Consider the following 27,346-nt stretch of genomic DNA (forward strand, 5'->3'; position numbering starts at 1 on the left):
AGAGCTCAACATTGACTCCAGACCCCATGAAATCTCATAGTATTAGGTCAAACAAGGACAAGGAAACCTTTTGCTGATTATCACATACAGCTCCATTGCAATAATGGGGCTCTGTGCGATAATCAGCAGAATGTTCTGAGGACGTGGGTACAATGGAATTTGAATTCAATTTTAAAAAAATCTGGAATTAAGAATCTACTGTTGACCATGAAATCATTGTCGATTGTTGGAAAAACCTGTCTGGTTCACTAATACCCTTCAGGGAAGGAAATCTGCTGTTCTTACCTGGTCTGTCCTACATGTGAGTCCAGAGCCACAGCAATATGATTGACTTTCAACTGCCCTCCAAGGGCATTTAGGGATGGATAATAAATGTTGGCCAGCCAGCAATGCCCATGTCCCATGAATGGATAAAAAAAAGCACATATTTCACAGCCCAGGAGTGTGCGAGGCAGGCAATGGATAGTGAGTGTGAGAGAGAGTGTGTGTGTGAGAACATATGTGTCGCATGTAACAAGCTGCAAAATGGACAGAGCACAATTGACAATACAACTGACTTTTACAAGAACCTGTGGAAAATGCAACAGACACCATTACCTCGAACAAAAATTCCTACAGTTGGGACCAGGAACTCCCTGTGTAGAGCTTGTGCAAAGTTGGCCCCTATTACTGTGATTTATAACCTGGTGTTCATGTAATTTATACTGTGCTGATTTCACATTCCAAGTGTCACTGCCCTACTGTGCTACAGAAAGCAGCCATTTCCTCAATCTTGGGCTGTAAGAGATTCAGTTACACAGAGGGTGGTCACTCAGGTACTTTGCCTTATGTAACCAGCTGTCAATCATTCCAAAAATGCAACTGTCAATATCATTTAGTCACAGGCCCATGGTTGCCAAATCTGGTTGAATGCAACCCTGGACCTTGTCACATGATCTCCAATATTTCTCTGATTAATAGACCAAAGTATTCATAGGACATTAACAAAAACCACATGACTTTTTAAAGAGATTGTTCTCTTGGGTTTCCTTGCTACAGCATCCTGGAGCTCAATGTACAATTCCTGGGGACTCTCAGGGCATTCCTGAAGGGTTGGCATCCCTATGATGAGCCTTCTAGGTGGTGGGCAGGCTTTGGGAAGTCAGGTGGTGAGTCAATCACTGCAGGATTCCTAGCCTCTAACCTGCTCTGGTAGCCGCAGTGTTTATATGGCTATTCCAGTTCAGTTTCTGGTCAATGGTAATCCTCATGATGTTGATAGTGGGGGATTCAGTGTTGGTAAAGTCATTGAATGTCATGGGGAGATGGTTAACTTATCTCTGGTTGGAGATAATCATTGCCTGGCACTTGTGTGGCACAAATGTAACTTGCCACTTTACAGCCAAAGCCTGGACATTGGCCAGGTCTTGCTGCGTTTGGACAAGAATTACTTCAATATCGAATCGTGATTGGGACTGAGCATTGTACAATCATCAGTGAAAATCCCTACTTCTGACCTTAAGAAGAAAAGATGTTCTGAGATAGAGAAAGATGTAACCTAAATGCTAGTTCTTTCATAATCTTTTTGTTGAGTTCGCGATGATTCCAATCATGCAGCACCACATTTCACATGCCTGACTGAATTAATACAGCATTATCCTTGAAATGAATGATGGTTGCGCAGTTCCCTCAACATTCAACTGGAAGTTGATCTCCGTGCTTGCCAAAGGTTGTTTGTACACAGACGGCGAAAATCTCGGTGACTTAACTGGACCAAGAAGATGTGGGACAAGGGAATGGGTCTATGGAGATGACACTTTGGGGGGCACCAGGAAGTCAAGCATAATCAAGAGGAGAAAAAAAGCTCTGCTTGCTGTCATTCTGGATGTCACTGGAGACTCGGAATGGTTTCCAGAAGACTGAGAAACAAACTTCGCTAAGCTGGATAGCAAAATTGCAGACGTGGCAGAGAAAGACAGTGGGTTGGAGGTAACAGATTGAAAAATACCAAATGCAGCAATACCAAGTTTTTACTCTCAAATTCACCTGCACCCTAGAAATATAGAAAAATATTTGAGGACAGACAATGTCAGCACCCTTGAAATCAGATGAAATATTGGAAAGAGGTCAAAGAGAAAGCCAACAGATTCTTGTCTAAGTGGTTCACTGATGACTTACCACTCTTACCTGGCAAAGCCTACATGTGATACCAACCCTACACAACAGTTCAACTCTGAAAGTGATTCGAAGAAGGCAGCCCACCACCTTCTTCTCAGGGCAATTAGGGATGGGCAATAAATGGTGACCCGGTCACTCTGACAATTAATACCCCCCTCCCCCTCCCTCTGAATCCTCACCTGCACTTTGGGTGGTTCCATCCAGTGTTCCATAGTGTCGGCAGTTACGTTACTGGGCAAAACCACTGCATCGCTGGGGGGTATCAGGCAGGATGGAATGCACACAGAACCTGAAATGTAGAACACATTCACCAATAGGAATCATGTTGCATGGTCAACACCAATATGCACAACAATAAGAATTATGGTCCACATTACTTCCATATTATTTACTCCTTTCATTTTTGCCAACACAATACGAACATTATTAGATATAGAAGATGCGCTGATTTTTAGCACAGCAGGCTGGGAGATTTAAACAGCGCTGGATTAACATGATCAATGCTGGGCGTCCAGCCCCGAGCATGTCTCTCAACCGCAGAATTCCAGCGCTGTTAGCTCCACACCAGAAATAGGTGCGGAGATGTATTAGAGATGCAGCCCATCATTTCCATGTAATTTCAATATCATTAGCAGGCTCGGGACTGACATCTCTGGGCCTGTTAGCCTCTGCCCCACTGTCAGGAGTATTTCACTCCAGCTCCCCACTTGGGGGGAGCTGAGGGGGGGGGGGTTAATTGGGACTGCCGGTGGGGGCAGGGGGGAAAGTTGTCGGGAGGGGGAGACCAGGGTTGCTGGGGTGGGAGGAGGAAGGGGTGACGAGGCCCTCCCGAGCATGCTTGGCACGGCCACTGATCAGGACCAAGAAGATGTGGGACAACAAGGGAATGGGGGCATGGAGGTGACACTTTGGAGGGCACCAGGAGGTCAAGCGTAATCAAGAGGAGAAAAGAAGCTCTGGTCGCTGTCAGAAAGGAGGACCAGCAATGTGGGATAGCAGGGCTGGCCGGCAATCGGGAGGCCAGCAGACAGGGGCCACTGCACAAACATCAATCTCAGCACTGACAAATCATTGCACGTGCCATGGCCCGCTCAGTGCTATGCTGCTGGCCTCTCCAGCAGTATTAGGTCTCACCCCAACACCCCACTGGTTTCTAATGGGATTTATGCTGGTGCACTCAACAGTTCACAGAGTGTGGGAGATTCTGCTCTAAACTCCCACTGAAAAAACCAGCATGATTTACTCCAGTTTTCATATAAATTTATCATTTAGAATTTTTTGGGGAGAACCACCCCCAATGTCTATGGACAGTATTGCTCCCCCCATGGTGATTTCCGATGGTGGAGACAGCTTGCCATTGGTAGCCAGCAGGATGTCTACAGCATTTTGATTGGCTCACCCATCCCACCGCCAAGGAACCTGTTTGAGGGCGGTTTGCCTTCAGTGGGACTGGAAGATTCTACTGGCGGAAAGGGCTGGAAAATTCCACCTATGTTTAGATAGGTGTCATTGGCAGAGAAAGGTGAACAATTCAGGACTACCCCACATAACACTAAACACAACAATTATGGATGCTCCCTAGCACATTTCACCTCCAGTTAACAAAGAGCACAAAAACAAACAGGGTTTGAACTCTGAAGAGGGCAGGGAAGTGGGTAAGATATGCCTTAGCTCATTTCTAAATGCTGAATCCAAATAGGTGTGGGTTAGGTTGACTGGCCATGCTAAATTGACCCTAGTATCAGGGGGATTAGCAGGGTAAATGTGTGGTGTTACAGGAATAGGGCCTGCGTGGGATTGTGGTTGGTACAGACTCGATGGACCAAATGGCCTCCTTCTGCACTGTAGGGATTCTATGAGACATATTTCAAATGTGTTCCTGTAACTAAAAGTAGTGAAAAGGCAGAAAGAAAATGTCAAACCATGGCCTCCTAGGCAGAGGTAGTTTTGTAATGGTAACCATTGTGTTGAAGGTTGGAGACCACAGAGCAGATCACAACAGTCCCAGTCGGAACAGCTTGCAGTTTATTTAATAGTCTACTCCATCTAAAGATAGGATGGAACTCCAATAGGCTAAAACATTTACCATTTACTCCTGTTAGGTCAACATGAAATATTATCTAGCTAGTGATGTAGAGTTTTGCTCCAAAAATCTACATATAATAAAAGGACTCCAGTTAACATCTCAAACATTTTGTTTTGGAAGTATTACATAACATCTCACAATAGTTACAACATAGACGCTAATCATTTGGTCCAAGAGGTCCATGATAATGTTTGTGCTTCACACAAACCTCCATCTATCTCTTATCTAAAACTATGGACCAATTAGCTAAATATCTGTCATCGGGAAAATACCAGAATCCATTATTAAGGAAATAAGCACAGGGCATTTAGAAAATCACAACAGATCCATATCGAAAGGGAAATCTTGTTCAATATACTTCTTAGATATCTTTAAGGACATAACGAGCAGAGTGGATAAACCAGTAGATGTACTGAATTTGGATCATCAAACACATTTCGGTATGGTATCACATAAAAAGTTACTGAACAAGATAAGAGCTCATGGTACTCGGGGTAATATATTAGCATGAAGAGAGAATTGGCTAACTAACAGAACGTCAAGATAAATCATTTTCAGGCTGGCAAACTGCAAACTAGCGGAGTGCCACAGGGATCAGTGCTGGGGTTTCAACTATTTACGATCTACATTAATGACTTGGATGAATGGATGGATCAAACATCTCACTGCCAAATTTTCTGGGAATACAACGGCTGGTAGGAAAGCAGGTTATGAGAAGGACATGGAGCATCTGAAACGGGATATAGATAGCACAACTAAGTTGGCAAAATTTGGAAGATGGAGTATAATGAGAAAATGTGAGGTAGGAAGAAAATGAAAACAGAACATTATTTAAATGGAGAGACTACAGAATGGTGCGGAGGGATCTGGGTGTCTTTGTACATGAAATAAGAGAAGTTAGCAAGTACAGCAAGTAATTATGAAGGCAGATGGAATGCTGGCTTTTACTGTAACAGGAACGGAACATAAAAGCAGATAAGTTTTGTTACAGCTGTATAGAACATTGGTGAGGCTGCACCTGGAGTATAGGGTACAGTTTTGGTCTCCTTATTTGTGAAGGGATATACTTGTATGGGGGGCAGTTCAGAGAAAATTCATGGGGTTAATTCCTGGGATGAAAGGTTGTTCTAGGAGGAAAGGTTAAGCAAATTCAGCCTATGCTCATTACAGTTTGGAAGAATAATGGTTGAATTTATTAAACCATACGTGGGACAATTTGTTAGAGCAGTACGTACTGGAGCCAACTGGGGAGCAATTCTAGACCTGATAATGTGCAAAGAGACAGAATTGATCAATAATATCATGGCAAAGGAGCCTTTAGGTGGCACCAGTCATAATATGATAGAATTTCATATTCAGTCCCAAGGGGAAAAGTTCGAGCCTAAGACAAACCTGAATAAAGGTTATTGTAAGGGCATATAATCAGAGCTGGCTGAAGCTAGATTTTGCAATGGCTGACTTTTAAGGAGATATTTCATAACTTTCAGCAAAAATTTATCCCAGTTAAAAAAATTCTCCTTAAGAAGGATGCATCACCCATTGCTAAATAGAAAAGTTGAAAAATGAAAGAATTACTATACAAATCTGCAAGGATTATTATTAGGTCAAAAAATCACTCAGATTTTAAGAACCAGCAAAGACTGACTAAAAAGAATTGAAGAGGAAGAATGTTTTACAAGAGAAAACTAGCTAATAATATGAAAACTGATACCAAGACATCCTATAGGGATTAAAACAGGAAGAGAGTAAACAAAAGTTAGTGTTGATCCTCTGGAGAACGACTCTGGGGAATTGACTCTGGGAAACAGTGTGGCATTTGTGGAGATGCATTCTCCCCGTGTCAGCGTGGGTTTCGTCCGGATGCTCCGGTTTCCTCCCACAGTCCTAAAGACATGCTGCTTAGGTGCATTGGCCGTGCTAAATTCTCCCTCAGTGTACCTCAACAGATGCCAGAGTTAGGCGACTAGGGGATTTTCACAGCAACTTTATTGCACTGTTAAGGTAAGTTTAGCTGTGACACTAAACTATAAACTTAAAAAAGACTTAATAGAAAACAAGGAAATGGTGGAGCTATTGGACAGACATTCTGTGTCTACATGGTAGAAGACTTAGAAAACTTCTTAAAGATACTGGAAAATCAAGAGATGAATGGGAGGAGGGAACTTTATTCAAGAAAGGAGGGAGATAGAAAACAGTATACTACAGGTCAATTAGCCTAACATCTAGAATGTTGGTGATAATTCCAAGGGGAACACAAAATAAGGAAAATTTTGGTGCAGCTGTACAGCACATTGATAGGACCATATTTGGAGTACTTTTGGTTTCTTCACTTGAAAAGAGTATAGTATTGCACTTAAAGCAGTTTGGAGAAGGTTCATTCGATGCATTCTTGGGATGAGGGACTTATCCCTTTTGAAGAAAGGTTGAATAGGTGGGGTCTATGCACATTGGAGCTTAGAAGAATGAAGGGTGATCTTACTGAAACTTATAAGACGCCAAGGGGATTTGATAGGGTGGATGCTGGGGGAGACTATACTTAGGGGACATAGTTAAGGGATCAACCATCTAAAAGGGAGATGAGGAGAATTTATTTTCTATCGGGGTGGTTAGTACGCGGATTTCTCTTCCCCAAAAAGCAGTGGAGGTTGTCCATTGAATTTATTCAAACAGAGGTAGACAGGTTTTTGATAGACAAGGGTGTCAAGCGTAATGAGGTGGGGGGGGAACGGCAGCAGACAGGAAAGTGGAATTGAGACATAAGCAGATCATGGTAGTACTGATTGGCAGAGTAGGCTTGAAGGGCTGAAGGGTCTACTTCTGCACCTATGTTCCTATAAGGCTCTGAGTAGGCTTGTCAGGGTAGATGCTGAGACGATGCTTCCCCTCATAGGGAAATCTACAACTAGGGAGCATGATATATTGGAGAACAAAACTAGGCAGCATGGAGGGTTAAAAACAATGGAAGTTTATTGACAGGTGTGTGTTCTCTTACATGGCTGCTTCCTCTCTGCCTGTTTCCCACACTAGTGACCTTAGACACCATTTCTGCTGCATACATTAATACAGTAGAACTTCAGTGAGCCAATAGGAATGAATACAAATACATAATATTTCCTGCCCCTCTTAAAATGAACAACCCCAACAGGTTCAAAATAAGTTCAACATGAAAAATAATCAATGTGTCAGTCACTTTTAATAAGTCAGATAGTCTGGAGGTTATTAATCTCAAAACGGTTGCCGATGAACCTCTAGAGATATAGTAAAGTTACAGCAAAAAAAGCCATTCAGCCCATCCTGTGCATGCCAGCCTGAGGACGCCAAGTGCCTTTCTAAACTCATCTTCTTGCACCTGGTCCATCGCCTTGTAGCCTGTACCATTTAAGGTGCAGATCCAGATACGGTCTCTGCCTCCGTCACCACTCAGGCAGCGAATTTCAGACACCCACCATCTTTTGCATAAAAAAATCTTCATGTCCCCTCTACACTTACTGCCACTTATCATGAATCTATGTCCTCTGGTTGTAGAATTCTCCGCCAAGGGAAATAATTTTATCATGGACTATTACGTGGCGAAAAACTGCAGCATGCGACGGTGCAGAGGGACCTCGGGGTCCTTGTGCATGAGTCGCAAAAACCCAGCCTGCAGGTGCAGCAGGTGGTCAGGAAGGCGAATGGGATGCTGGCCTTCATAGCGAGGGGGATTGAATATAAAAGTAGGGAGGTCTTGCTGCAGCTGTATAGGGCATTGGTGAGGCCGCAGCTGGAGTACTGTGTGCAGTTTTGGTCGCCGCACTTACGCAAGGATATTTTGGCCTTGGAGGGAGTGCAGAGGAGGTTTACTAGGCTGATACCGGAGTTGAGGGGGTTGAGCTATGAGGAGAGGCTGAATAAACTAGGCTTGTACTCGTTAGAGTTTAGAAGAATGAGGGGAGATCTCATTGAGACGTATAAGATGATGAATGGGATGGATAGGATAGAGGTGGAGAGACTCTTCCTGCTCAGAAAGGACAGTAGGACTAGGGGGCACAGCCTCAAGATAAAGGGGGGGGGGTGGTTTAGAACGGAGTTGAGGAGGAACTTCTTCACTCAAAGGGTGGTGAATCTCTGGAATTCTCTGCCCATTGAAGTGGTGGAGGCTGCCTCGCTAAATATTTTTAAGACGCGGGTTGATGGGTTTTTGATAAGCGAGGGGATTAAGGGTTATGGGGAGAGGGCGGGAATGTGGAACTGAGCCACGATAGATCAGCCATGATCTTATTGAATGGCGGGGCAGGCTCAAAGGGCTAGATGGCCTACTCCTGCTCCTATTTCTTATGTTCTTATGTTCTATCTCTTCCCCTCAATTTTGTTCACCTCGATCAAGTCGCCCCTCAGCTTTCTTTGTTCCAATGAAAATAACCCCAACCTATCGAATCTTTACTCATAGCTACATTTTTTCAAGTTCTGGCAACGTTCATGTAAACTTCCTCTGCACTCTCTCCAGATCAATTAATATGGTGAACAGAACTGCACACAATACTTCAGTTCTGGCCTCACCAGTGTTTTATACAATTCCAACATTATACCGTTACTTTGATATTTTATACCTCTCTCATTGAAGGAGGGCATTCTATATGCCTTCTTTACGATCTGGTCTACTTAAATTGTTGCCTTTAGCAACCTGTGTTCTCACACACCAAGATCTCTCATTTCAAATATACTCTTTTGAGTATATTCCCATTTATTGTGTATTTCCTATAACTGTTTTACCCCCTTAAATGCATTACCTCACACTTCTCTATATAAAAATCCACCTGCCACTTAACCGCCCATTCTACAAACCCATCAATATCATTTTGTAGAATTCTAGCTATCCTCTACATTTTGCAGTAATCACATAATCTTTGTGTCGTCTGAAAATCTCCCAATCGTGCCCCCCACATTCACATCCAAATTGTTAATATATAACACAAATAGTAAGAGCCCCAAAATTGATCCCTGTGGAACAGAACACCACATCTTGTGGAACACCACTTGCAACAACTTTCCATTCGCAAGGGCACCCATTGACCATTACCCTTTGTTTCCTATTCCTAAACCATTTGATCCAACTTGCCACATCACCCTGTATACCATGGACTTTTACTTTTTTGACCAATCTGCCAAGTGGGACCTTGTCAAATGTCTTGCTAAAAGCCATGTAAGAATACTGCACTACCTTCATCAACCCTTTTTGTCACTTCCTCGAAGAATTCAGTCAAGTTTGAGAGGCAAGGCCTTCCTTTACCAAATCCATGCTGACCATCCATGACCAGTTCATGTCTTTCTAAATGACAGTTAATCCTATATCTCGGGATTGATTCCACCAATTTTCCCACCATCGATGTAAGACTAACTATCCTATAATAGTTCAGCATTTCCTTTTTAAACAATGGAACTACATTTGCATTTCTCCAGTCCTCTGGTCCATCCCCTGTATCTAGTAAGGATTAGAAAATCATCCTCTGACCATCTGCTATCTTCTCCCTGATTTCTTTTAGCAGTCTTAGAAACAATCCATCTGGCCCTGGTGATTTATCAAGTTTCAAGAATTCCAACTGTTCAAGTATTTCCTCTCTCTCTATGATTATCCTGTCCATTATCTCAATTGTTCCTCCTGGACTACTAAGTCAGCATCATCCTTTTCTTTTGTAAACACTGAGAAAAAATATTTAAAACCTTTCCCACAGGCTCGGCGTATACACACAAGTTCCCTTCTTCATCTCCAATGGTCCCACATTTTCATGAACTAATCTTCTACTATGTGTGCAGTCTAAAGATGGTAAAACATCTTTGGGTTTTTTGCACATATGTTCATCATTTCCCACATTGTGCATGAGGAGCATATCACGAGTCTGAGATTTCCTACCACGATTAAGCTAATTACTCCCTGTTAAAAAAACATTAGCTAGGAGCTTTATTTAAGTTAGTTGGGAACCTTATTTCTTACCAAACACTTTCATTACAATTGTAGAGTACTGTATTTTTTTAGTCCCGACCTCAGTATTAAGCAATTAATTACTCTAGTGGGACTTACTCACCAATCAGCTGCTTTGGTTGGTCCCATGTCACTTTCTGAACTGGAGGATGTTGACTGCTCTCCCTCCAGTGTTCTGTAATCCCTTCCATGCTTATAGCGACCAAGTGAGTTTTCCCAGATGCTCCTCAGTGACTGCTCACCAATGGCGCCCTCTTATCCACTCTCAGCTGCACTCTTTTTATCACCACAGCTCCAATCTCACTGTCGCTCTTCTATCCATTCTCAGTCTCGTTCTCTCTCTATCTCCCTGTCTCCGCTCTCCGTCTCGCATTTACTCTGCTAATCTCCCTAACCAACACATTTGGGACATAAAGGAGCAATTTGGCACCTAACCTGCACTTCATTGGACTGTGGGAAGAAACTGGAGCACCCGGAGGAAACTTATGCAGACATAGGGAGAATTCGCAAACTTCACACAGACAGTGACCCAAGGCTGGAATTGTACCCTGGTGCATGGTGCTGCAAGGCAGCAGTGCTTTCCAACGTGCAACTGCCCATATTCTAGCCTTCTCTATTATCACCATTTCCAATCCAAGCCACATGAAAGAACTTTTGCTATTTCCTTTATGCGTATGATTCCGCAATGACCCTTACTCTTTAATACTTGTTTTCTCAAAGGTGGCAGAACGCTCACTCTGAGCCCCCATAGAAAACACCCTGTCTGTACTGACAGCTCAAATTTCCTGCATTGGTATGGCTTCAGATTCAGTGTTCGTAACACCATATCCATCACTCGGGTCACTTCGAGTATGCTTCCTCACTTGTGTTGAATGTGTTATCGACTCATTCAAAGGTGAAGATCTTCCCACTTGAGTAGTCTGACAAATTACATGTCAGTAGCACTCTCAAATGTCCATCCGTATTACCATGGAGACTTGATTGTCGATACTTAATGTTGTATGTATGTGCAGACAAAATAACCTTCTTTGCATTCTATTTGCTGCTAGTGATAGGATTCCACGTGTGGCCCAAAAATGGTAGTTAACGGGCCATCAACAATTCCCTCCCATACAGGAATTGATGGAATTTTTTAACTCCAAAGCTGATCCTTCAAGCTCTCTTTTCAATCTGAGTATAGTTATTTTCAGCCTTTCTCAACGTTTGAGATGCAAATGCAATGGGTCTTTGTTCACATACTAGCATGATGTTTGAGACCATCCTCAACCATAAGAGGATGTATCACAAGCTAACAGCAGGGGTAAGTTAGGACTAAAATGTGTAAGAACTTCAGATTTGAGTAACACTTCTTTACATGCACGGAATTGTTATTGCATTGATCTGACCACTTCCACGTCTTATTCTGACACAAGGGGTGGGATTTTTCCGGCTGCGCTCACCCCACAACCTGAAAATCCTGCCAGAGGTAAACAGATCATTGCATAGTCTGCCCCCTGCCCTCTACAATTTCCATGGTGGACAGGATGGGAAAATTCGGCCTCAGAGGTAATGCAATGGTTTCAGAATTGTTGGCAAGTGAATGATATTCAACAACCCTAGGGAGGATTCCGAGATGCAGACAGCTCTGTAATAGCCTTAACGTTTGAAGGAGATTTGTGAAGGCCAGTGGCATCAATCACACATCCTAAATACCCAATGGATGATTGGAAGAAGAATCCTTTCCAGATGTATATTAGCTTGGTATGGTTCCTGCTCTGACAAGGCTGCAAGAAACTACAAAGGTTGTGAACAAAGCCCAGTCTATCGCTCAAACCAGCCTCCCATCCACTGACTCCGTCTACATTTCCTGCTGCCTCGGAAAAGCAGCCAATATAATCAAGGACCCCACGCACTTTGGGCATTCTCTCTTCCACCTTCTTCCATCTGGAGAAAAATACAAAGGTCTGAGGTCACATACCAACTGACCCAAGAATGGCTTCTTACAGGTTGCTGTCAGACTTTTGAATGAACCTACCTTGTATTAAGTTGATCTTTCTCTACACTGTAGCTGTATGACTGTAACACGACATTTGGCACCCTCTCCTTTCCTTCCCAAATATATATTCCAGCACTGGACTTTGCTCAATCCACTGAGGATCCATTGTCCTTTGGAGCAATACAAAAGCAGAGTTGATACCAAATGGCAATCTTCAGCATTGGAGCAAGCCTTTGTATGCCATGATTGTCGGAAGTTCTTTTGACTTCTTATCCACATTTGGCTGTAAGTACGCCTGGCTCAGGTCAATTCTGCTGAAATGTTGGCCTTTTCCAATCCTGCAAACAAGTCTGCAATGTTAACACATTCCTTCGAAGCCATCAAGTATAGTGTTGAAGATATATACAGGTGAAGATGTTCCACTGAAGGGCTGCATCGAAGTAGCCGTGCAACTTAATGAGCAAACAGCTCATTAAGTTGGTCTGTAAATGTAGTAAAGGGCAACTATCCAGCATTGATGGGTCGTACATGACTGGACAAGATTCAGCTGAACTGGGCCGAAGTCAACATGATGACCAGTGAAGAATCAGACCTCAGAAACATTTTCAAGATGAAGAAGGATAGAGCCCAAAATATATTACAGCTCAACTGGATTAATCGTGACCTTGAAGTCTCCGCAAAACCTTACAGTTCCTTCTTGATGACTGGAGCTATTCACTAATGCTGACAAGTTCCAAGACTCCCATCTTCAGAAGTCATCCCAAATGAGGCTTCCATCTTTGGCCTAATAGCATATGGTACAAACCTTGCCTTCAAGCATTTCGCTTGGCATTCGTCTTTTATTTTCAGTTGAGCTGTAATATATTTTGTCATGTTTGCTCATTAAGTTCCACAGCTACTTCAATGCAGCCCTTCAGTGGAACATCTTCACCTGTATATATCTTCAACACTATAACATTATGGCTTTGAAGGAATGTGTTAACGTTGCTCCTTGCAGCTCGCCTCTGACACCAGCAAGACTGCTGCCCCTGTGTCAACTTTCACCATTGGCATTTCAACATTGGCATCTCCACATCATTTGCACACCAGTAACATGCATGAATTTTGAGCTTCAGTTGCTGAGCTTCCTTTGCAGCCAGTTCCATCGAGACAGTAATTTCCATGGCATTTTCCACCTTAAGGTTCCTCTCTGTCAGCAAATATTTCTATATTGAACAGACCATAGATGAACATGTCCTGAATAGTGTCATTCAGCACATCTCCAAACTTACAATATTCTGCAAGCCCTTTAAAGCACAGTCATAGTTCCCATCCTGGTTTCTTTTATGGAATCTAAAACGCAATACAATCTCCAGGGGTGTTGATGAAAAATATCTATGAGCTGTTCCTATGGTTTAGTGCCTGCCTTCTCAGGATGCACTAAACCACATTTGCCTCCCATCATGCTCTGGAAAGTGGGCACCTGAATGTCTTCAGCTATTTTGTTTGGCTGCAGAAAATAGTCAAAACACTCAGCATAGGATTCCCTCACTCCACGTTATCATTAAATGGTCCAAAGCTGCCAAAAACTCCCACTGTTTTACTTACTAATGGAGGTTCCCCGCAGGTGCACTTTATAACGCAGCTGCCTTGGTTTTTCTTTCACACAAGGCAACTACATGAGCTTCAGCTTCTTATTTAACACTCTCAGCTGCAGAGTATTGTTACTCACGTTCACCTAGCCCATCTGATCCAGAGCACATGCAGGAAGCTTCTTTTCTAGTTTTTCTTTTCCCAACTTTTGTCTCGGTAAATTAGTCCTCCTGGCAGCTAGCTAGCACCGTTTATTGTCCTCATCACCAGCTTTTATGCTCTGTACTAGAGAATGGCACTTGGGAGCACCGAAGGTTAAAAACAATAGAGCTTTATTTACAGGTGTGTGTTCTCTTACACGGCTGCTTCCTCTCTGCCTGTTTCCCCCCTTAGGGATTTATAATGCCACTTCAGGTGAAGACATTAATACAGCAGAGGTCAGTAAGCCAACAAGAATTAATACAAATACATTATATTTGTATTTGTATTACAAATATAATACAAATTATATTTGTATTATGTATAATCTATTTGTATTAATTCTTAATGCAAATACACAGTTGGAGCACAGTTTAAAAATAAGGCATCAGCTATTTAAGATGGAGAGGAATAAGATTTTTTTTTTCTCAGAGGGTTGTGAATCTTTAAAATTATCTACCCCAGAGAGCTGTGAAGGTTGAATCATTGAATATATATTTAAGGCTAAAACAGACAAATTCTTAAACTATAGGGGATCAAGAGATAGCAGAAAACAGGCAAGTGGACTTCAGGCTATCAGATTAGCAATGTCCTCATTGAATGGTGGAGTACGCTGGAGTGTCCATATCGTCCACTCCTGATCCTCCTTCTGATGTTCTGATCTAGTTCCCACTAAAATCCACCACAATCCACCTCAATAATTCCATGTTATAACCAGTTCCGCAACTGTAGCCACTCTCTGGGTAAAGGCATTTTTCCTGAGATCATTATTGAATTTGTCAGTGACGATCTTCCCTGGTTCTGAATCCCCACAAATGAGAATGCCTTCTCTGGGCCTATCCTGTCCCTCTATCTTCTCTTTTCCGTAGAAAAAAAGCATCAGCCTGTTGGGCCTCTTAACAACATTGTCATCAGTGGAAAATTAGTCAACCTTCTCGTTGTATGCAACGTGTCTGTGCCTAAGATGAAGACTTCTAATGAATATTTCAGAGCAACAGAAGGTAACGGTAAGATTTTATAAGTGTCCAAGTACCACCTTTTATTATTTTTAAGGATTATGGAGAAAGTTAGCTTTCTTTCCTTTTTAATGTACAGCACATAAAGTACCCATACTGGTAAATCACACACAGAAACCAATACAGTTCAGAATCTGTCTCATTTGTGTAAAACCCAGCCTTGTGCAATAGTTTTGTTTTTGTTTCTGTTCCGAGCAATTTGCTGAATTAATGTTTACGTGGGCCACAGTACAAGGATTTGCAAATTAACTATTCTTATCTGTAGTTCCTGGAAATTCTGATCCAAGTGGAACGTTTCTTGGCAAACTGGCTGATTGTCTATGAAGATGTGATGACACATTCAAACCATGTTTTCTGCCAGTGCACTTGTTTGTATAAGGTTGATGCTGGCATTTCACGGTGACTGGACACTGAGCTACAGCTCACACTCCATGTGCTTGACAGGAAATATTTATTTCTCAATTTGCTGCTTATTCCTCATTACTGTGTTCCGGTTGCAGCCTCTCACACATCCCCAACTGTTCTCACTTCACTGTTGGCAGCCATGTCTTCAGCTGCCTCCATCCTAAACTTCTGGGTATCCTCCTTGTCACCTGTCCCAATATTTCCTGATGTGGCTCATTTGTTTCTTTCTTCATTATTTTGAAGGTGGCAAGGCCAGCATTTGTTGCCCACCTCAAATTGCCCTTGAATTAAGTTTTTTGCTAGGACATTTCAGAGGGGCAGTTAAGAGTCAAAAATATTGTTGTGGGTCTGGTGTCAGACCAGATAAGGACAGTGGATTTCCTCCCTGAAGGACATTAGTGAACCAGATGGTTGCCATGACTGAGACTAGCTTTCAACTCCAACAGCTGCTGTGGTGGAATTTGAACCCATGTCCCCAGAATGTCAGCCTGAATCCTTGGATTGCTAGTTCAATGACATTACTGCATTGCCACCATCTCCCCATCAACGTCCCATGTTCAATAACATCCATGTGAAGCACCTTGGGATTTTTGTCCCCCAAAACAGAAAACACTGGAAAATCTCAGCAGGTCTGACAGCATCTGTGGGAGAGAAAAGAGCTGACGTTTCGAGTCCAGGTGACCCTTTGTCAAAGCTAAAAGGCATAGAAAGTGGGAGATATTTATACTGCAGGGGGAGGGAATGAAAAATGAGTCATACCCTTAGAAACTAGGGGAAAAGAGTGCCAATAGCTGTCCACAGAGAGAAAGGGTGTGAATGGCCAAATAGCAATAAGGTGTAAGCTGTGACAGGTGGAGATGTTTGGGGGGGCGGGTGGGTAAGTGAAACAGAGATAGAATGTAGAAAAGGGGAAGCAGGGGGGTGAAAAGGTAAGGGAAGGGGGTGAAGTAGGGGGAAAGAGTGGGGGCGGGGGGGAAGAAAAATGAAGAAAGACAATAAAGCAATAAAAGGTAGAGTACAGTAAAAAAATTAAATAAAGTAGAATGAAAACAAAGGGCGCCAAGGTGGGATAGTGCAAATCATCTGAACTTGTTGAATTCAATGTTGAGAACGAAAAGCTGTAAAGGGCCTCACCAGAAGATGAGATGCTGTATCTCCAGTTTGTGTTGTGGAACATTGCAGCAGGCCAAGGACAGACATATGGGCATGGGAGCAGGATCGTGTGTTAAAATGGCAAGCAGCCGGAAGGTCAGGGTCCTGACCGTGCACAGATCTAAGGTGCTCAGCAAAGCAATTGGGATTTTTTTTTATTCATTCATGAGACATGCTGGCTGGCCAGTATTTATTGCCCATCCCCTGGTGCCTGAGAGCAGTTGAGAGTCAATCACATTGCTGTGGCTCTGGAGTCACATGTAGGCCAGAATAGGTAAGGATGGTAGATTTCCTTCCCTAAAGGACACTAATAAGGAAATGAGAGAGTGCAGAATGTAATGTTACAGTCATAGATAGGATGTAGAGAAAGATCAACTTAATGCAAGGGAGGTCCATTCAAAAGTCTGATGGCAGCAGGGAAGAAGCTGTTCTCGAGTCGCTTGGTATGTGACCTCAGACCTTAGTCAACTAGATGAGTTTTTCCAATGATCAACAATAGTTTCACGGTCATCAGCAGATTCTTAATTTCAGATTTTTTTTATTGTATTCAAATTCCACCATGTGCCATGGCAGGATTCAAACCCAGGTCCCCAGAATATTAGCTGAGTTCCTGGATTAATAGCCTAGCGATAATACCACTAGGCCATCACCTACCCATTAATGTGCTGGATAAATACAAGTTATTGTTGAAGGCAGTGACCGATGCTCAGGATACAGTTCCACATCCAGGTGACCTTCACTCATGCCAGTGCCTACTCAGTCAGTTAGATGGGCATCACTTTAGCCCAATCCTATCCTTCCTTATGTTGCAGCCCCAAAAAGAAACCCAGAATTAGTCACTGGATAGCCATCAGTGCACCATAGTGGGTCGGATCTCAAACAGAGACGAGACAGAGTACAGAAATAAGATACAGAATCTGGTGAACTGGTGTGGCAAAAATAATCTCTCCCTCAATGTCAACAAAACAAAGGAGATTGTCATTGACTTCAGGAAGCATAGAGAGCATACCCATGTCTACATCAACCAGGTCGAAGTATAAAGGGTCATGTGGACTCTTTTAGAGCTTCAGATTTTTAGGTGTCCAGATCACCAATGACCTGTCCTCGTCCCTCCATGCCAACACTTAAGAAAGCCCACCAATGCCTCTACTTTCTCAGAAGACTAAGGAAATTTGGCATGTTAGCTACGACTCTCATCAGCTTTTACAGATGCATCATAGAAAGCATTCTTTCTGGTTATATCACAACTTGGTATGGCTCCTGCTCTGCCCAAGACTGCAAGAAACTACAAAAGATTGTGAATGTAGCCCAATCCATCACACAAACCAACCTCCCACCCATTGACTCTGTCTATATTTCCCGCTGCCTCAGCAAAGCAACCAGCATAATTCAAGACTCCACACACCTCGGACATTCTCTTTTCCATCTTCTTCCAACAGTAAAAAGATACAAGAGTCTGAGGTCACAAACCAACCAACCCAAGAACAGTTTCTTTCCTGCTGCCATCAGATTTTTGAATGGACCTCCCTTGCATTAAACTGATCTTTCTCTACATCCTATCTACAAATGTAACACTACATTCTACACTCTCTCATTTCCTTCTTTATGAACGGTATGCTTTGTCTGTATAATGCACAAAAGACATACTTTTCATTGTATGCTAATACATGAGACAATAAAAATTTAATCAATCATCAAGGGCAGGAATCTTGACTAAATCGTCTGTTTCTAATCTAGCGAGGCTGCAGGCTAATTGTTGCAGACTTGGCACGCCTTGCCACATTTAAGCAAACTCAGCACAGTTCTAGGATCAAACCTGAGACTTACTGACTGGCACAGTTTCGTTGTAAATAAGTCACTGTTGTTACCAACTGGGCAGGATAGAAGTTTCATGTGCTTTAAATTTTAGAATTATTCAAGTGGAACTAACAGTGGGGCAAAGGAACAATAAGGAATGGCACCAGAGGCAGAGAAAGTATTTTTTTTAAATCGAAAGTCAGCTGAACACACAGAAATGCACTTCATTAGATTCACTAGATTTTGATGTCGGCAAATGCCTTTGGCCTTTTGCTGCACATTTAATGCACTAACCACCAAAATTGAGTGGTAGCTTTCAAAAGGCACTTCAGTGATGTGGAAGACCAAAAAAGCTGGGACAATTCACCTTATAGCACAGCAGGTTCAGAAGATTCATATTAGCAGCCTTCACAATTAGGAAAGGTTTTGATGGAGCAGATAAGGAGAAATGACTTCTACTGGGGCAAGGGTAGGTATCCAAAAAAATACTGATTTTAAATATCTGGCTAAGAATCAGAGAGGATCACGAGCAGATTTTCTTTTTATGCAACAATTTTTTTAAGTTTATTTATTAGTCACAAGTAGGTCTACATTAACATTGCAGTGAAGCTACTGTGAAAATCCCCTAGACGCCATACTCCAGCGTCTGTTCAGGAGAATTTAGCACGGCGAATGCACCTAACCAGCGTGTCTTTCAGACTGTGGGGGGAAACTGAAGCACCCGGAGGAAATGCACACAGACATGGGGAGAACACGCAGTCTCTTCACAGACAGTGGCCCAAGCCAGGAATTGAACTCAGGTCCCTGGCGCTGTGAAGCAGCAGTACTAGCCACTGTGCCACCAGCTTTTATGGTCTGGAATGCATTTTTGAAAAGGGACGGCAGAGAGAGGGGAACAGAAGCAGATCGAATCATAATTTTCATACAAAATTGGAGATATATTTGCAACTGAGAAATTTGCATGGCTATCCAGGGGATGGGACTAATTTGATAGCTCCCTTTCAGTGCCAGCACAGGCATGATGGGCCAAACAGCCTCCTACTATGTTTTATGATTCTATGATTAATACTTCTGAAATGAATAACGATGCAGTCCCTGGCACTTTTGCTCAGTTTTATTTTAAGAAAGAACATTACTTCTAAGTGTACCAACACTACAGGCCACCTCCACATTCCCCTAGCCAGGAAACTGCACACAAGAAAAATATATCTTACAAGGAGGCCTGGAGAGGGTATTAAAAACAATAGTACTTAGGAATGATAAAGATCAACACAAATCCTTTGCAGTCCTTTAAAAACATCTGCTACTTACCGCACCAAATAAAAGAGGAATCTGGATGTTTGGAGGACCATGGATATAATCTTACTCCAAGTCTGTTTTAAATAAGTAATTTGAGGTAGAATATGTGTTTTACTTTGTCGGCAGTTTATTGCAGTTGTTAGCTTGTTTAAAATAAAAAGGTCAAAAGCAGAATTTTACTTGAACGCATTAAACAGTGAAGTGGAAGAATGTTATGGTCCTCATTACAAACCACACTGTTGGTTAACAACCTGCAGCCTGAAGGCTGCACAGGAGGTTTACAGCTTACACACAAGGTTACCAGACATAATACACATTCAGGAGGGTGTCAACCATATCCTTACCTCTGTGATAATTGGGTTGCCTGCCAGGGAATATCCGAAAAAGGATTAATAAACAAATTACCCCAATATAATATTTAAAAAATCCACGTGGAAAAGTGACATCTGCCATGGAAATTTTTTTTAAAAAGAGCTTGATAGAGAAAGCAGACACATGGCAGCTGAAATCGAACAGAGAAGTGTGAAGTGAAATATTTTGGAATGAAAATTGGTGAAAGGAATTATAAACTATATGGCACAATTCTAAAGCGAGGTACAGTGAGACCTGAGGTTTACAGACACAAATTTTTGATGGTGGCTGGACAAAGCTGATAAAAACACACTCAGAATCCTTTATTGCATAAATAGAAGGCAGAGTTGGACAACGTCCCTTGGTCTTGGTGAAGCTAAAGTTTATTTAAAAAGTTTTAAAAGTTTATTTATTATTAGCCACAAGTAGGCTTACATTCACACTACAATGAAGTTACTGTGAAAATCCCCTAGTCGCCACACCTGCACATCTGGTTAATAACAACATGCTAATATTGGTTTAATCCCTATCGTGCCAAAGTAGCCCATTTGGTCCATCAAGCCTGCACCGACAACAAGCCCACCCAGACTCTATCCCTATAGCACTTTGTGTTTACCCTGCTAATCGCCCTGACACTCGGGTTAATTTAGCATGGCCAATCAACCTAACCCGCAGATCTTTGGACTGTTGGAGGAAACCGGAGCACTTGGAAGAAACCCATGCAGATATGGGGAGAACGTGCAAACTCCACACAGTCACTCAAGGCCAGAATTGAACCCGGATCCCTGGCGCAATGAGCAGCCGCGCTAACCACTGTGCCAACATACTGAGGAGATTTACTGGAATGCTAACAGACATGATGGATTTTGGTTATGTGGGCAAGCCCATAGAAGCCAGAATTGTTCCTTAATGACAGAGGAAGGCTAGAAGAGCTGTGATAGAGGAGCTCCAAATCATGAATCCAAATCTGGATCAGATAAATAGGGATAAGCTATTCTCAGCAGCAGTTGGGTGTTGGCCATGATAAATTCTCCCTCAGTGTACCTGAACAGGTGCTGGAGTGTGGCAACTTGGGGATTTTCACAGTAACTTCATTACCATGTTAATGTAAGTCTACTTGTAACCCTAATAGATACATTTTAAAGGGTTGGGAACCAGGGACACATTTAAGAAAACGGACAAAATAATTGGAGGGCACAAGAGAAGATAGCCCCCCCACCAAACACAGAAAGTTTTTACTATAGGAAAACAAGATTGTACGAAAAGGAGTAAGTCATTTATCTTCTCGAGTCCTTTCCAGCTCTGACCTAACTTTACATGTCCACCTTTTCTCCATATCCCTTTATACTTTTGGTTCATAAAAATCTCTGATCAGACTTAAAATTAATAATTGGTCTAGCATCTGCTGTCAGTTTAGAAAGAGTTCCAAACTTCTATCAGTGGCATAGTGATTAGCACTGCTGCCTCACGAAGCCAGGGACCCAGGTTCTGTCACTGTCTGTGTGGAGTTTGCACTTTCTCCCCGTTCCTGTGTGGGTTTCCATCGGATCTCCGGTTTCCTCCCATGTGATAAATTGACTCTAGTGTCAGGGGGATTGGCAGGGTGGATGTGTGGGGTTGTGGGAATAGGGCCTGGATGGGATTATGGTCAGTACAGACTCGATGGGCCAAATGGCCTCATTCTGTACTACAGGGGTTTTATGATTCCATGATTCTACTGCCCTTTATGTCTATGATCTGGTTGGTAGAAACAGATTCAATAGTTATTTTCTAAATGGGAATCAGGTAAATACTTGATAGGGAAAAAATGTTAAGACAATAGGGAAAATTCTAGGAACGTAGAACTAATGAGATAGATCATTCAAAGAGCCAGCACAGACAGGATGGGCCAAATGACCTCCTTCTGCACTGCGTGAGTCCATGTTAAGCTAAAGAGCTCATGATAAAAATAAATTAACCAAATAAATCATTCAAATGCATTATTAGTGGTTCACAAACCAAATGGCTGTTTGCTTGATCATCCAAACATAAATTGAGCTAACAAATGTGAGTATTTTAGGTTTCAAATTTGGGGATGAATTGTAATACAAAATATTTGAAAGATTTAGGTGCATTCTCAGGTTTCTGGCAACCACATTTGGATGAGGTTGTGCATACTCTTTGGGGAAGTATAGGTCTTCATCCTTTTGCATTGCTTCAGTTCGAGATGTATATCGCAAAAACATTCATTTGATCTATGAGCACATTGAAGGTGGCGACACATAGATGGATGACATAACAGTGCGAGGCTCAACCAAAAAAGAACATGATGACAAGACTTAGGAATGTTGCTTCAAGTTTCTTGAAGAATCAACTGAAACATAATAAAGATGAATGTGTATTTGAAGACGCTAAGCCAATCTCTGTTGGTGATAACATTCTTGCGGTCTCAGCTGATGTGCGTATGCTACATTTACCAAACAAAAAAGACACCCACGTTTTCTATTGTATGGTCAAGTACTTGGATAATTCATACAAATTACTTTGGAGAAAACGTCACTTTTTGAAAATCGATTCCTGTGTAAATCAGTTCCAAGATGATTTTCCAAACATTCTGAGGCCCTCTTAATAATGTTTTGCACCCCTCAGTGATAACTCTCACCTTGGCATCGGATGGCTAATGTACCATTCAGAAATACCTGCACAGAGTGATCTAAAAGCCTTGACTAGGGAATTCTCTCAGTACCATGATGTTTGTGTATTGAACTTGCTTTCCCTTGGTCATTATTAGCTCCATACCGTGTTGTGACATCCCTTCTGGTTACCCCCTCTATGTAAACAAGAATTAAATACCATGGGGGGAGATGTGAGTTTGTGACCACGCTCACCGCAAACATAAACAGCAATGTAGGCGCAAAATCCTGCAAGAGTCAAGAAACAGGATTCGCACAGGCAAGATCTCATTCCCCAATTTTCCCTGCCCCGCACTGGTGATGCAATGAGATTCTCATTTAAATACATTTTAATAAAGTTGAATATTATCAATGGGCCTCCCCACTACCAGATCTACCCCCCCCACCCCCTCAATAAATATTTAAACCTCACCAACGTGATGTCAAGGGGCATGCCCGGGCAGTCCCAACCACAGATCATCACTGCCCCCGGCACTGCCCCTGGCAAAAGGTTGGCATTGCTCCTGTTATGTGTGGTAGGGGTTGGGGGAAAAAGGGCTGATGCCTTTGAAAGTGGGGGATAGGGAATTGCCAGTGAAGGAGGGGAATTTGCCTGTAAGGATGCGACTGCCTGTGATACTGCCACATAGGTGGAAGGGAGTGGGGGGACAGAGAGCCCCCACCATCTTCGTTGTGGGAGGGAGAATCGCAATAACACTTGTAAGGGGGGGGGGGGGTGGGTGCCACCTTAGCCTTGAGGGGGAATAGGGCGTTTAAACCTTTAAAGATGGCACTCCAATCTCCATAGAACCAGCCTTAACCGGCTTCATTAGGCACCACCCTGCCAGAGTGACAATCTAAACCACGCCCCCAGATTTGTTTCTGTCAGAGTGACCGAAAACTTGGTCTGTTCGGCTGGAGAGGTACACAGCAGTTTTCAGTCAGAACCTGATACTCTGGCAAATTATGGAAAAGTTCCACCCCACGTTTGTCAATCCAGCTGCCTCAACAGGAGCTCCGCATTCTGACTCCTCCCTCCATCACAACGGCATGGTCACACCACTAGCCTTCATGACCACTTCACTCTACCCTTGGAATGACCATTTCTTGGACTGGTACTTGTGTAACTCTCAGTCTCCCATGCTCAAAGCATGTCCTAGTTGCTCTTCAAACTCAAACTGATTTCACGTGTAGTCATCCCGGACAAGAGGAGGTGCGCGGGACTTACCATGTCACAACAGGTAGCGCACCACAGCAGTCGATCCTCATATTCAACTAATCTGTTCAGGTTTAAAAAGTTGAACTCATGCAAGTATCAAAAGTTTGACATACATCCTTGCTGGCTGTCCTCCAACACCTCATTAAGATGACTCTGCTTTCAGTGCAAACTCTAGTAATTAACTGCAAGAAGCGTCAGCATTCGGCCCAGTCTTGTCCTCATCTGACTTTCACACCATGGCACATACAGCAAGGGCGTCTACCTGGTCATCAGCAGCAAAAACCAATGATGATTGCCCTGTCCCCAAATTAGATTCCTTAAGTACAGCCTGTTATGATTACCCTGGCCAAAATCAACAAACCCAACATCAAACTCTTAATATATGCCTTAATCTACTGGCTCACTAAAGGCCAATGAACTTGATATAATTGAGACTGACAGACTACAAAATCAATGTGTTTTTGTAGAAGTTAAGCTTTGCGTAAAATTGTAAAATGGGCCATTACAATTCAGCTGCTGATTAGACATCTCTCTCCATTATCCTCTCCATCGGCCCCTGAAAAATACAGTAGGTATTTCTGGTTTTTAATCTTCATAAAATCCAGACAATTCAGAAGAAGGCCATTTGGCCCATCGAGTCTGCACCAACCCACTGAAACAGCACTCTATTCAGGTCTACTCCCTTGCCTTATCCCCGTAACCCCACACATTGATCATAGCCAATCACCTAACCTGCACAGCTTTGGACTGTGGGAGGAAACCGGAACACCTAAAGGAAACCCACGCAGACATAGGGAGAGGGTACAAACTCCATACAGTGACCCAAGGCCAGAATCGAACCCGACTCCGAAGCAGTGAGGTAGCAGTACTAACCACTGTGCTGCCTTAGTGAGACAGCAACTTACCAAAATGTTTAGGTTTGTAGTCTTGAACCACGAACGGGTGTCTGGTTCAGAGTGCAGCCAGGCGATGTGGCCCCACCATCCCAACAGTTGAGAATGAGCTGTCGCGGGGTAGATCACCAGTGGGACACCTGCTTCCTATGCAATGCTCGATGATCCAGCCTGAAATATCACAGTGAAATCCCTCCCCCAAAAAAACTACCAGTTCAGAAACAAATTTAATCTGCCTTACACCATGATCAGCTGTAAACATCCCAGGCAGAGAAACCATTACATGAGACAAATTCATTAACTCGTTAAACTTGTTCTGGGCAGCACAACCTATGACCTACCCAGCATGTTAGCAATAGGCAGACTTTGTTACAAATCTGCCATCTTCTACTGCCATGGATGCATCGGCTATTGACACTGGAGACACTACCTCTTGCACAGTTGTGCCAATCCTGGCCTGAACGTCAGCTTACAAAATGCTGCAATCTTCACGTTTCTCTCACCATATTTTCTTTTGAAATGATCAAGTTTAGTGTCAACCCTGGTCATGACATCCTGACTTAATTTATCTTTGTCCCACTACAGGAATGAGCCTGTAATAAGACATTCAATTAGAAATGGAGGGACTGGCGAAAAACAGCAGGTTGTGGTCTGCAGTAGACAAGCGCAGTGCAAAATGGGACTGAAAGAGCTCAAGGTCCTTCTATACACAGCACTGCCTTACCCTCACAATTGCCTCATAAGATTTTTAAACATGCGTCCTTCTGCCTTTCTCTCTACATGTTTGAGACCAAGATTCAAACCAAGTGATTTGAGACCACTATCCCATCTATCTTGGTTACAGGTGCCATGGACACTTCCCAACAGAAACACTGACACAGTGTGTAATGAAAGGTATCCTTTCCTACAGCATAGCACCAACACTTACTCCAGAATATGAGAAGGATTTTCAAGTGGATTAACCTAGCATTTACGTTGCTCGAGGCTAATTGCCTGATTGTAACACTATCAGCATTCAGCAGAAAAAGCCACTAGGCATTCAGAGACCAGCAACATCAGCAGTCTTATCACAGAATCCCTACAGTCCAGGAGGAGGCCATTTGGCCCATCGAGTCTGCACCAATCACATTCCCACCCAGGCCCTATTCCCATACCTTGGAACTCTGCTTCATAGCAATTGCTGTCCAAATGTGACATTTGGAAGGCAGTTCAGAGTTTTTAGTTAAATAGCTTTGCACAAAGCATCCATGTGGGCCCAACTGGATTTAAGAGTTATAGATATAATTTGCGCATGTTTTGATACCTATTGCATGGCCATCAGCACACATGTACTCCACCAAGTTCAGCTCCGGAGGAGGCAGGCAATCTCCATAGACCTGCTCACACAGAGCAAAGTCTTCTGTCCAAGTGCCATCTTTAGTGCAACGGATGGGCTCCTGAGGAAATAGTAATATAACAGAGTTAAAATCAATAATAATGACAACTTTAAAAGAGTTCACGGTCAAATAGTAGCTCCCCAACTCTCTCTACCACACATATTAAAATGTTCTGATATCACTTGGCATGAATCTTGACATTTCATTACAAAGGTGAGTTAACAGAAAGAAGAGAATTGCATTCGTTCTAACTAAAAAAGAAACTGAAAGAGTGGGATTTTCCATTTAACCTGCCAAGTGTTTCACAGTGGCCGCGGTGGCTCACACTTAGCTAGTGGCAGGATCTTCTGGTTTCCTGTTGAATGCATCCCTCACTGCCACAAAACCCGTGGTGGGGTGCATCATCAGCAGAACCAGAAGATCCTGCCAGTGTGAACGGCCAGAAAATCCCATCCAAAGTGTTGGAAACACTCAGCAGGTCAAGCTGAGCCTTTGGAGACAGAAACCAAGTTGACACTTTGAGTTGGATATGACTCTTTGGAATGAAGGAAGGTGGAACTGTGATGGGTTTTATGCCACTAAAAGGTTGAGGGAGGGCTGGGGGAAATGGCGAAAGTACCAAAAGGAAAGCCTGGGCTAGGTGGAAGGGTGAAATGGCAAAAGATACCAAAGAGACTGGTAATGGTTGTTGGAAAGAAACAAAAGAAACTTGTACAGAGTAAAGTATTCATGTCAGAATAATGAAGAGCTCAGTGCAAAAGCAAGAACATGAAAAACAAGACTTTGCACGTAGCAAAAATAAACAAAATCAAACTGGGGAACAGGATTCATGGTCTGAAATTGTGAACTCAATGTTGAACCCAGAAGGCTGTAAAAACGATTCATCAGAAGGTAAGGTGCTACACTGCAAACATAGCTTCACTTTGCTCTCATTCCTGTGGCTTACTGCAATATAAGAAGTCTCACAACACCAGATTAAAGTCCAACAGGTTTATTTGGCAGCACTAGCTTTCGGAGTCTCAAGCTCCTTCTTCAGGTGAGTGAGGACTTGTAGCATTCGAGGATTTTCAGACTTTTGAACTAGTCTTAGATTGATCACAACCTGAACCTGGTGTATGTCTGTGACTGAATGCTCTACTGCAAACCTGGGACATTACTGCTTCCTCTCCTCCTGCCTGCCATCTGGATATGCCCCACTTTCCCACTTTGACTGGAAATGGACGCTTTTGGATGGTTGGCGATC

At 42.9% G+C, this 27,346-nt stretch overlaps 1 protein-coding gene across 1 annotated transcript in view; it reads right to left on the reverse strand.

Annotated features, from left to right (window-relative positions):
- The window catches only part of pappa2 (pappalysin 2), a 379,187-nt gene that overhangs the window by 72,333 nt on the left and 279,508 nt on the right, over positions 1-27,346 (reverse strand). The window contains exons 18-19 of the mRNA XM_080196777.1: positions 26,031-26,163; positions 2,337-2,446 (exon numbers count right to left, since the gene is read on the reverse strand). Coding sequence (XP_080052903.1) covers positions 2,337-2,446; positions 26,031-26,163 — 243 coding nt within the window. The remainder of the gene's footprint in view (positions 1-2,336; positions 2,447-26,030; positions 26,164-27,346) is intronic.

The sequence above is a fragment of the Carcharhinus amblyrhynchos genome, chromosome 9 (assembly GCF_965287045.1).
Source record: "Carcharhinus amblyrhynchos chromosome 9, sCarAmb.v2.hapA, whole genome shotgun sequence".
NCBI lineage: Eukaryota > Metazoa > Chordata > Chondrichthyes > Carcharhiniformes > Carcharhinidae > Carcharhinus > Carcharhinus amblyrhynchos.